Below are 12,070 nucleotides of genomic sequence, written 5' to 3'. Positions count from 1 at the left end.
CCTATGTTTCTCTCAAGGGTCCTTAGGTGGGAGGATCATGAAGCACAGGGCACTTGAGTGATAATCATGCAACTTGCCCAGAGGAATCCTGTTTTCCTCTGAAATTAGATTGGCCCCAACTCTGACAGCCTTTCAGAAGATCTTAAGACATGGTTGGGTTCCTGAGCATGCAGTTAGAGGGTTGGTAGTTAGTTTATGTCGTTTATACTGGTTTGGTCTTTTGGCTGCTATGTGTGTTGATGGGTTTTACATTGTTTTATATTGTTTTTATTGCTGCTATAAGCTATCCAGAGATGGGTAACTATATAAATAGAAAAAAAACAACCAATCAACAAAGAAATAAAGCGTTCCACAACAGTGTACATTGGGATCTTCCGGTCAATCTTGACTCCTGATGACTATCTGGAAAAGGCTCTGCAATTTTCTTGGCAATGTTTTCCAATGTAGTTGCCACTGCCTCTTTCCTAGGACTGGCCCTACATTACCCAGCTGGCTTTGTGGTTAAAAAGAGCAAGTGGTGGCACAGTTGTTAGAATGCAGTATTGCATTCTGCTGACTGCCAGCGGTTTGATTCCCACCATCTCAAGGTCGGTAAAATGAGGACCCAGACTGTTGGGGGGCAATGTGCTGACTCTGTAAACTGTTTAGAGAAGGCTGTAAAGCACGATGAAGCAGTATATAAGTCTAACTGCTATTGCTACTAAGGTAAGACTAGAACTGCCTCCCAAACTCTAACCAGGTGCTTTAATCACTACACTGAATTAATTCTCCGCTTCACATTATCCTTGTCTCAATGAGTTAATTTTCTGCTCTTATTGTCAAGGGGTTAAGCACACAGAATCGAGGAACTATTATCATCAAAGGCTCTCGTGGAAGCAAAATAATTATCGGCACTTCCATTATGGTTCTCCTATCTCAGGGGTCAGCAACCCGTGGCTCTGGAGCCACATAGGGCTCTTTCATCCCTCTACTGTGGCTCCCTGTTGCCCGTCAGCTCCACAGTTGATAGAGCTTTCGGTTAGGACAAGTAGAAGAAAAAGGATGCCGCGCTAGGGGGAGACTCTATGGTGGAGGGAACTGGATTTCCGGTCAGCAGAGGAAAAAAGGATGCCATGGTAGGGAGAGACTCTATGGTGAGGAAACCGGACTTCCGGTCGGCTCCAGAATTGAATGGGGGGGGGTCTTCCGGTTAGGATCTTTGTGGCTCTTTGAGTGTTTAAGGTTGCCGATCCCTGACCTATCTAATATATTCTCATTCCAAAATGGAAACAGGTATGAGGACTGAGAGAAAATGAAAATACTGAAGAAGTGAGATAGGAACAAGGAAACAATATGCCAAACAAGACTTCTTAACACATTGTTTTCTGTTTTGTAACGGTCTTGAAAGGAAAGTTTAGTTACTTTTTGTCTACTCCACTGTTTCCGAATATTATAATGAAAACTTACATGGGAACATTTCTCCAACACTTCCTCTTTGAATTGTAAAAACTTTGCTTGGATTGCAGGCTGGTTGAGTGCAAATGATAGAAAATGTGTGAAGGGCTGTTTTTTACGAAAGCTTTCAATGAGAACGTCGATTCGTGTCCGTGCGGAAATAACACCACTCCGATGTTGTCCTGTGATCACTGAAAGCAAGGAAAATAATAGGACAGGATATATGCTAATGTGCTTCCATTTTCCTCCAGAAATCTAAGAATAGCAGGCAGCTAGCAAATACTTGCTGTACTCATAACCCAATTAGCAAGATGGCTGCTAAGTTGACAAAGAACAACATAGGCATGGAGTGAGGAGCTTTTCTCCAGGAAGGAGTAAATCGTTGTTAGAGGAGAGAACTTTACTTTTTGATCTTCATATTCCAACTTTGTTTGTCCTGTGTTTCCTACAAGAGATTTAAGAGGGCATACGTACTGTTCACTCCTGATCCTTTCCTGCTAATGGTATGATTACATTGCTTTAGATGCGTACAAAAGCAAACAGTTTATTTTCTTGGAAATCCCTTCCTCTCCAATCTCTCTGCTCTGCGGGGGTGGGTGGGTAAGGTCAGGCAAAGGAAAGATTGCCTACATCTTGCCTTTTTTCTCCCACTCTCTTGCAAAGCAGAGAGATTGGAGAGGAAGGGATTTCAAGAGACTATTGTAAGCAGTAGGCAGAGAGTGCCCACCGTTCCCAGGCCTGGGCTGCCAGTGTGAACACATTGCTTTTGATTTCCAAAGAGCAAACTCTTTGGAAATCCCTTCCTCCCCAATCTCTCTGCTTTGCAGGCAGAAAAAAAGGAAAAACCACAGGACAATACCTATTGACTATAACAGAGATCACATCATAGTCAGGCACTGTGAAGGTTGTAAATCGGCTGTGAAGTTTTTATTTATTTATTTAGACTGTCTATAACTTCAAATGATTGCTAAATGAATGGTTGGTATGTGAGGACTCTTTTGGGTGGAATGTTATCTTAAATCGGAGTTTTTTTTTTTTTTTAATAACTATAGTAAACTGGAGGTAGGAAAAAAGTGAAAAAGGGATAATAATTATTGCAAATAAACTAAGGATTTTGGGAAATAGAGGATGCACATTGGATAACAGCTGTTTCATTGTCATTGATTAAGATTCCTTTTTCTATGAAATGAAAGACTGCCTCCATTTATGGAAAGTCTTTGTTTCTCATGGAATGGAAAACAAATCTTCTTTCTTTAATTTCCCTTTTGTAGCTCATCTCATATATGGTAATATAAAATATTCTTTTCACATACCGTGTTTCCCCAAAAATATGACCTACCCCGAAAGTAAGTCCTAGCTTGATTTTTTTATACATGTGCCCAATATTAGCCTGACCCCTGCCCAAAAAATAAGCCCTAATTAAGACTCCCCCGCCCACTCCAGGGTGCACGGGTAAAAATTAAGCTAGGGTAGAGATGGGGGTGGGGTGGAGCTGCATGCTACTTAAATGAGCCTTGGTGGCACAGCAGACTAAAGTGCTGTTAAGTAGCACCAGCTGCCTGCAATTACTGCAAGTTCAAATCTCACCAGACTCAAGGTTGACTCTGCCTTCCATCCTTTCGAGGTAGGTAAAATGAGGACCCGGATTGTGGGGGCAATAAACTGACTTTGTATAAAAAAGAACATCGCTTGGGGAGGGGGTCGAAAGCCCTACTAAGCAGGTATATACAACAGTATGAAGGCTATTGCTTAGCTGCCCTGAGTCTCTGGAGAAGGGCGGCATATAAATCGAACCAATAAATAAACAATAAATAAATACCTTTGGACAGTTGCAGCCAGACCTCGCACACCCCGACACCTGCCTTGCTGGCCCATTTGTTTTGCAGCCGCCAAGGCTTTCCTGAAGGCCTCTGCAGCCAGTAACAGAGATCCAGATTGATCCAGAGCTCTGTTATCAGCTGCAGAGGCCTTCAGGAAAGCCTTGCTGGCTGTAGAAAAAGTTCCTGAAGGCCTCTGATAGCAAAAAGGTGGCTAGAGGCGATGCACGCAAGTGAGGTGAATCAGTGGATGACATTCCCACTCCCTGAAAATAAGATCTGATGCCTTTTTTTTGGGTGGCAAAAAAAATATAAGACAGGGTCTTATTTCCGGGGAAACATACCAGGATATATTATTTCTTAGTTTTATGTAACCTGCATATGAAAACTCAGAAGTGTATTCATTTTTGCAAGCTCAAAATCTTACCGATTTCTCCTTCTATCCCTGGCTTGGGAATATTGATGGAAGTTCGTGTTTCTGTCTCCAGTTTTTTCCTGGTTTCTCCTTTCTTTCCTATTATATACCTGTAAAAAAACATTTGAGTGGGATAAAGAAGAAAAAGGTGCTAAGGTTAAAAAGCTTAATTAGTATTAAATGATTTCCTGTGTCACAAAAATAACTGTCCTCTCTGTTATGGAATGAAAGAGCTTAATAGGCACAATAGTTCTCACAACATCCAAATCCTTGGGACCCAAAATGTAGCTTGTGACAGGCAATCATCGTGTTAAATTCAAGCTTTACAAATTATTTTATACCACATTTGCACAGTGCACAGTGGCAGGTAGGACAGCGCTCCAGAAGGTTAACGTCATTGCCCAGAGGATCATTGGTTGCTCCTCTTCTCTTTGGAAGAGTTTTATAGCTCCCGCTGCCTTAAGAAAGTTCAAAACATTCTTAAAGATCCATCTCATCCTGGGCACCCTTTTTTTTGAACTATTACCATCTGGCAGACGGTACAGGACAATAAAAACAAGGACAAATAGGCTGAAAAACAGCTTCTATCCCAGAGCAGTAACTATATTGAATTCTACTGTATAGTGCAATATTAATGCAATAACAAGGGTTGTCAATTCAATTGTACAGAATGTGAAAGATGCATGTTTTTATTTTTATTTTTTTTATGTATAATGTACACTGAAGCTGGCATTTAATTTCGTTGTACAAGGTGCAATGACAATAAAGTAAACTAAACTGAACTAAAAATTTATTAGTTGGTAGATGAAGCATGAGAAGGTTTTGTTTTTCCCCTTCCACCAATTAGAGGAAATAGAAGTAAAGCCAGGGAATGCTGTAATTGATTATGTGCTGGTTGTAAAATTGATAGACTCCATAAATTTAGCAATGTGGATTTAGTGGCATGGCATATCGGCGGCAGCTTCAGAAAAAAAACAACGAACAGAGGAAACAAACCAACAAACATAATGCAATATGAGAAATGTAGTCTTGGATGGGCCTGTGGTCTTGCAAAGGCCTAGTGAGGGACCCTATTTGAAACCAAACCAATCTGGAATCCAAAACTGCACCTCAAGGGCGACTTATTTATCTCCGCGACAACAACTGTGAGGCAAATGAGGTGGAAAGGAAAACGGGCGAACAGGAAACTGGTTGGGGAAAAGAATAAGTGGTTGTGGCTCATTTCCTCCATTCCTCTCAGGTTCACTGACCACTTTCTAGGTAGCATTTTACCGAGTATGTGGGAGAGAAAAACGGTGTGTGTATGTGAGAAAATGCTTAGGTAAGACTTGGCTTTATTGTCCTGATAAAACCAGGGAGTTAATAAAAAAATTATTTGTGTGCATATAGTGGACACTTGTCATATAGTGTGATCGCTTGTCCTCAACCTCACTAAAAGATGTGCATCACCCTTTGGGGGTGGGCAGCTTGAGACTACAGAAGACACCTTGACTGTTGACCAAGGCTGTGTCTTCTGTAGTCTCAAGCTGCCCATCCCCAAATGGTGGTCGCTGCGAGTGGACGTTGGTGAGCGATGCAAGGAAAGACAGATTGATTATAAGTGTATTGTAACAAGCTTTCATTGTAATGCTCATAATCGTCAACAAAGAACCGCAGTGAGAAACAATGGTCAAAATTAAATAAGCAGTCTAAGTGGTTTGGAACAAAGGCCAAATCAAACAAGCTAAAGCATTTTTTAAAAACTTATAATGCACTTACTGTTAAAATCAGTCACTTTTTGTTGCTGTTAATTCTCTCATAAAATAACATAAAAAGATGATGATGCTAAATGCATTTTAGGCTGCAATCATATTATCCTTTCCCTAAATGTAAGCCACACTGAACGCTGTGGATGTTACTCCATAATATAACAGTATTGTAAGTATTGGAAATATTTATACAATATTTCTGCTATTGTAACTTGATTAGAAATAAGCAAGCTTGCTAGCACCTGCTACTTGATCACTCACCCACGGCTTCCCTCCATAAAAAAGTGGCCAAACATCATTATTACATTGCAAACCAGGGCTGGAAGCTACAAGTAGCACATTTAAAAAAAACAAACCAGGAAAGAGGCATTTATGATTGGTTTAACCACTGCACCACCAGGGCTCCATGAGACTGAATTGTTAGCCTTTATCATCTTTGCATAGGTAGCGAAGGGATTTCTGTCAACATTAGAGCAGGAGATACCCATCTGCATGCAGTTCTTGTGATTATATTCCCTCAAACTCACTTATATAGTGGACTAGGAACGTCCATAGCACATTGGTATCCTCTTTCTGTCTCTTCTACTGCAAATGCATCACAGGGTTCGTCTGAGCCATCTCCAAGACCTATAAAACATGAGCCGATAATAAGTCATTTACCAAGATGGCCCAGCCATCTCATTTCTCAGATAATTAAAGAAAAAAAAAACTGTTAAGGGGATGGGATAGACCAGGGGTGCCAAATTCAAGGCCCGCAGGCCACATCCGGCCCTTGGGTTGCTTAAATCTGGCCCACAGGGCTGGCCTGGAAATAGCAAAGGACAGGCTCACTGTGCCTTTGGCAGTCAAAATGGGGGGGGGGGAAGCGTGTGCGGCCCCCCCACACCCTGTTTTGGCCAGTGCTCATGTGGACCCTCCATCAGTGGTGGGTTCTCCCGGGTTCTATAGAACCGGTAGTAAAACCGGCGGGAGGCCCCGCCCACCGACCCCGACGTCATCACGCGTGGCCCCGTTGTGAACCGGTAGTAAAGGTAAGTAGAACCCACCCCTGCCCCCCATGCCCCATTTTGGCTGGCAGGGTGCTGCAGGAGGCCATCCAGGCCAAAAATAGGGCACGCGGGAGCCTCGCGTGCCCCCCCATGCCCCGTTTTGGCTGGCAGGGTGCTGCAGGAGGCGTCTGTCCTATCTCCCCACGTACCCCGGCCAGCCCACAGAGAACTAAAATGCTGATCCCGCCCTCAAAGAAATCCAGTTTGACACCCCTGGGATAGAGGGAACTTCTATCAGCTTTGTTTCGTGGACCTCTTTTTAAAACCATCACACTGACATTTTAGTCTTGCAGGCATTTCAATAAGCAGCTGCTGTAGTGAATCAAACAGTGTTTTGTTTTAATCTGCTTTCGAATACAAGCTGCAAAATAACTCTGTGGGAAACTTTTCAGTGGATTCTGCCACAGATGCAAATGTCTATTTAAGAAAGCATAAAAGAAGAGAGGATACAGATGCAGTCTCTGAAAGCTGACGGTTGGAAGGAAAGTGATTCTCATTGTCATAGCCAATATTCTCAGCTGAAAAAGAAAACACAGCAATTATTCTTTTCTACCAACCAGAAAAAAAAAATCATCTTCCAAACTGCATTTGTGAAAACTGAATTACGTTAATTCAATAGCAATTCAGCAGATAAGTTGAGGGGAAATAACTTTTCCTTACATATAATGTATTTCAAAAGCACTTGACAATTTACAGAATGTTGGCGGTAGTCTTGAAATAAAATAAATAAATAATAGACAAGGTTAATAATCCTTATTTTAATATTCTGCCAGCATGTGAAATTAAGTATACTGTTGGGAGAGTTCGCATTCTCTCTCTTACATCCCTCCTTTGGTATTGATATGTAGAGTGAACAATCTCTTGGCCTTTATGTCATTTTTCCGGATTTGCTACCATAGTTTAGATAGAAATTTTATTGATTCTTCTCTTATCTGTCATCTCCTTAAGATGTTCCATCAATTCATGAAGTCTTTTGATTTGGTAATGAATGCAGTGCTGATATAACCTCATTTTCTACTACCAAAGGTTCTTGTAAGCATGGAGTATTGTAGGAGATGACCAGGCTGAGCCTGAGGGAGGGGTCAAACGCGTCATCAGTCATGAGTCCCTTCAAGGTCACAAGAGATCTAAGTCCCGCCGACCTGGAATTCCTGAACTACTCGCGGCCAAATTTCTTTGACCGTCAGTAGTTCAACTTCTTGTAGAGAGCTTAAGCCTGCAATAAATCTTTCTATCTATTTGAACTGCCTGGATCTCCCGATTTCTCTGGGGCTTGACCAATATTTTCTTAACGTATTTTAGATATTAACACCTTTATTGCCCAGAATTTCACTCCACCCCTTCCATTTTCGTTTGATCTTCTTTGAATAAGTTACTATCTATCCATTGGCATCCTTTGGCATTCCAATTCTAAACTGGATTTCCTTCTAAATTTGGACTTTTCTACCTCCTTGAACCTCTAAGATAGTCAATCTGATTTCTGCATACTCCATCTGGTGATAGCCACATGCACAGGCATCATTTTGATAGTCGGAAATTTGTGTTTGTAATGAAGAAATAATTGGCATGGGAACCTTCAGAGTTGGTTTCTGTTGTGGCTCCATTGCCTGAGCCTGGGCTATCGACAGATGCAGACTCTGAGAGTGAGGAAGAGGAGTTGGCAAGGCCTCCCTCTCCAGGACCCTCCTCTCTGGCAATGCCTCCGGAGGACACCGAAGGCCAAAAGATAGGCTCACAGCCAAGCACGTCCCCGCAGCCACAGGTGGATAGCGACGAAGGAGATAAGTGCTGGCTGGACCCTCGCCAGAGGCGCAGGGAGAAGCGTGCGCAGCAGAGGGGAAGGCGTGCCAGAGATTAGCTGAGTCACTGGACCACATCCCACAGGGTATAAATGTGGGTGTGGTGGCCGGTTCAGTTTGTGACGAGCAAAAACTAGAAATAATCCATGATCTCTGCGTTACTGGACTTTGCCTGCTTTATCGGACTGCATTTGGATTAATCCTTGTATTGTTGAAACTCTGCCTGTTTTATTGGAATGCTTGCAGTCTAATCTTTGTTTTGTGTGAGTAAAGTCTGAATTGGCAGCTAGCCACTGGGTTGCTGCCAGCTTTATTTTCAAAGAATTTTGTCGTGTGGCTTATTAACTCCGGGCCGTCTGTGGGGGTGCGTGAGTGGAACAGGGACAGAACAGTTTCCACTGGCTGTGCCATGATGTATCTAATAAAATGTTCTTAGAGGAATCTGCCTGCCTCAGAGTTCTGCTTTCAATGGGTGCATTACTCAGAACGTTGACATTAGCCTTTCATATGACTCTTATCCAAGTTTTTACTCTAACTGCTGATTCAGAAGAAGAGGAAATGGGTACATTTTATGGTTTAGTTCAATCTGAAGTTGACAAAAGATGCAAAGAAGATGGCAAAATTGGAAATATTAAAGAGGAAAATGTGCCTGGGTTTAGGGTCTAGGTTAGGAAACCAAAATAAAGCAGTGGAACAGCTTAGCAATTTCTGCCAAACCATTGGGGGTGGGGGGTGGTAAAACAAAATATAAACAAAAATGAAGTGATCCTGTAGAGCAGTGATTATACCTGTATTAAAATCTTCCTCTTCTTCCTGTTGGTGAGCTTGCTCTTGAATAAAATTTTTCCTATAAACACGCCCATCAATTCTTATCAGTACTGGCCGTAGCACTTCCATGATTCTTTATCTTCCAATAACTGTACTTGGCTGAAAGAAAAATAAAATAAAATCTGCCTCATCTCTTTAGTTTCTTATTCATCACAATATTAACAGCAGTATTATCAAAAATAGTTCAAAGATGCCGCCTATAGAGAATAGGAAGCTGAACTACGACATCTTCCTGGATCCAGTTATTTGTAGCTAATCTTCCAATACCTATTGTCACATATTTACATTTTCCCGAGTCATGGAGGTAACATGATAGTAGTGCTCCAATATCTAAGGGGCTGCCACAAAGAAGAAATCAGTGAAACTATTCTCCAAAGTACCAGGCGGCAAGACAAGAAGCAATGGATGGAAACTAATCAAGGAGAGAAGCAGCCTAGAACTAAGGGGAAATTTCTTGACAGTGGGAACAATTAATCAATAGAACGACTTGCCTCCAGAAGTTGTGGGTGCTCCAACAATGAAAGTTTTAAAGAAGAGATTGGCCAACCATTTGTCTGAAATGGTATAGGGCAGCAGTGGTGTCAAACTCGAGGCCTACGGGACGGATGCGCCACACGCAGGCCACACCCACTCCCGTTTTAGCAAAGGGGGGAAAAGTTGTGATACATCATGTGACGACGTGAGTTTGACACCTCTGGTATAAGGTTTCCTGTTTGAGCAGGGGTTTGGAATAGAAGACCTCCAAGGTCCCTTCCGACTGTTATTCTATTAGATCAGCACTGTACCAACTTTGGTCAGGCATTAGCAACCTCAGAAACAGAGAAAGATGTCATTTTCACTTCATTATCACAATCAAAAACATACTGAATCTTAAAACAGAGCTGTTCAGCTCCTTTATCTTCCTAGGTTAACTAAAACTATTGGTGCTTGTTATCTGGATCAAATTTAACAAAAATGGAACGCTGTCTAAATTATGTCTTTCAACAACATAAAATTTGTGGCACAGGGAGAAAAAAGAATTCTTTTATTGGCCAAGTGTGATTGGACACACAAGGAATTTGTCTTTGGTGCATATGCACTCAGTGTACATAAAGAAAAAATAAAATATAAAAAGAGAGTATATATTAGGGCAGATTTCTCCATCCTGATGACCTCCAAATATGTTAGATTTAAATTTCCAAATCCAAAACCAGCAGGATACTAGGGAAGGCTAATTTAGATGCCAAACAGCATAATGTTCCTTTTCTTTCCAATAGTTCTTTAATAGGACATTTCGGTAGACACATATTTCATGCAAGGCTAAGAAAATGTGGTGCCAGCCAAAATGCCATTACTAAATTACTGAGAACTGCAAAATGTTTGATGATTGTATTAGAAATAGGAGAAAAGCAATCTGAAGTCACAGTCTTGTACATATTGCAAAATAGCAAATCCATTGTGACAATATGATGATAGTGAGCTTATTATTTCTTGAAAGTTATGCCTAGTAAGGAAGGGCAAAACATGATTTGTAAAAAAAAAATATATTTTGGGAAGAGATTGAACAAAGGACTGTGTTTCCCAAAAAACAATATGAAGGATCAATATAAGGGTCACAATTCAAAAACCTGGTATATATCAATTCATTTGCAAAACATCAGAATATTCAATATATCTCTTAACAGATTGCCTCCCACCGGCCAGTTCGCTCCCACAGAGAGGGCATCCTCAGGGTGCCGTCGGCCAGACAATGTCGGCTGGCGACCTCCAGGGGGAGAGCCTTCTCTGTGGTGGCACCTACCCTTTGGAACAATCTATCCCCCGAGATACGAGTGATCTCCGACCTCCGGACTTTTCGTCGGGCCCTAAAAACCTATTTTTTTCAGTTAGCCGGGCTGTCCTGATTTTATGGTTGGTTTTAAAATTTGATATGGATTTTAATTGATAAGTTTTAAATTACGGGCCAAATTTATTTAATTATTTTAAATCTATTTTTTAACTTTTATGTATAAATGTTTTTTATCTTGGCTGTTCACCGCCCTGAGTCCGAAAGGAGAAGGGTGGTATAGAAGTTTGAAAAATAAATAAATAAATAAATAAATAAATAAACAAACAAACAAACAAACAAACAAACAAACAATATTGCCCAAGCAGAATATCCATGTATGGATGGAGTCAATAGCATTGCTGGGTACTTACATGTTAGAAAAACATAACTGAGGGAGGTCATTACTTTTATATTCTGCTTTCTGAGATTCCAGAGGCAATTTAGGAATCAGTCATTGTTTAGAAACCAAACATAGGACTGTATATTCCAAAGCAATTCTTCTGTTGTTACTCCTGTCTTTCTCAAAAGAAGACCTTACAACGTCTATCTTATAGTTAGTTACATTCACCCTGCATGATGCTTAACCAAAAATGACTAATACCCTGCTTTCCCCAAAATAAGACATCCCCTGATAATAAGCCCAATTGGGCTTTTGAGCGCATGGCAATAAGGCCAAGCACTTATTTCAGGGTTCAAAAAAAAATAAGACAGGGTCGTAGTTTCGGGAAAACGCTGTAACTAGAAAACCTGTGCCCACTTGGGTTAACATTTCAGAGATATCTGGCATTGAGTCATGGCAACTGGACTTATTTTTTTGTTGGTTTACCATGCTTCATTGTCCATCCAAGCAATTTCTTCAATCTGAACTAGTCGGTCAGGAGATCCTGAGTGGGCAGAGAATTGTATAACATGCCAACTCCTAAAATTCTTAGGGGCATTCCCACACCAACTTTCCCAAAGTGTGTGGCAATATGTTGATGGAGATTCTCAGTCTTCCAGGTAGAATTGTTCGGAAATCCGAGTCATGGCAACTGAATTCTCTGCCTACTCAGACTGAAGAAGCAGCTTGGATGGGCAGCAGAACATTGTCTCAAATCAACAAGAAAATAAGTCCACTTGGGCATTTCAGAGATATTTCTTTACCAGATTCTTCAAGGTCTTTAAAAATGAGAG

At 41.2% G+C, this 12,070-nt stretch overlaps 1 protein-coding gene across 2 annotated transcripts in view; it reads right to left on the bottom strand.

Moving 5' to 3' along the window:
- The window catches only part of ASCC1 (activating signal cointegrator 1 complex subunit 1), a 129,104-nt gene that overhangs the window by 113,716 nt on the left and 3,318 nt on the right, over window positions 1–12,070 (bottom strand). For both annotated transcript variants that reach the window (XM_070945284.1, XM_070945283.1), the window contains exons 2-5: window positions 9,051–9,189; window positions 5,942–6,041; window positions 3,679–3,776; window positions 1,447–1,625 (exon numbers count right to left, since the gene is read on the bottom strand). In XM_070945284.1, coding sequence (XP_070801385.1) covers window positions 1,447–1,625; window positions 3,679–3,776; window positions 5,942–6,041; window positions 9,051–9,159 — 486 coding nt within the window. In that variant the 5' untranslated portion in view covers window positions 9,160–9,189. The remainder of the gene's footprint in view (window positions 1–1,446; window positions 1,626–3,678; window positions 3,777–5,941; window positions 6,042–9,050; window positions 9,190–12,070) is intronic.

This window comes from Pituophis catenifer, unplaced genomic scaffold, assembly GCF_029215685.1.
Source record: "Pituophis catenifer annectens isolate HBS135680 unplaced genomic scaffold, rPitCat1.0.hap2 SCAF_6, whole genome shotgun sequence".
In the NCBI taxonomy this organism is placed as follows: Eukaryota; Metazoa; Chordata; class Lepidosauria; order Squamata; family Colubridae; genus Pituophis; species Pituophis catenifer.
This window is presented reverse-complemented; position numbering and strand designations above follow the sequence as displayed.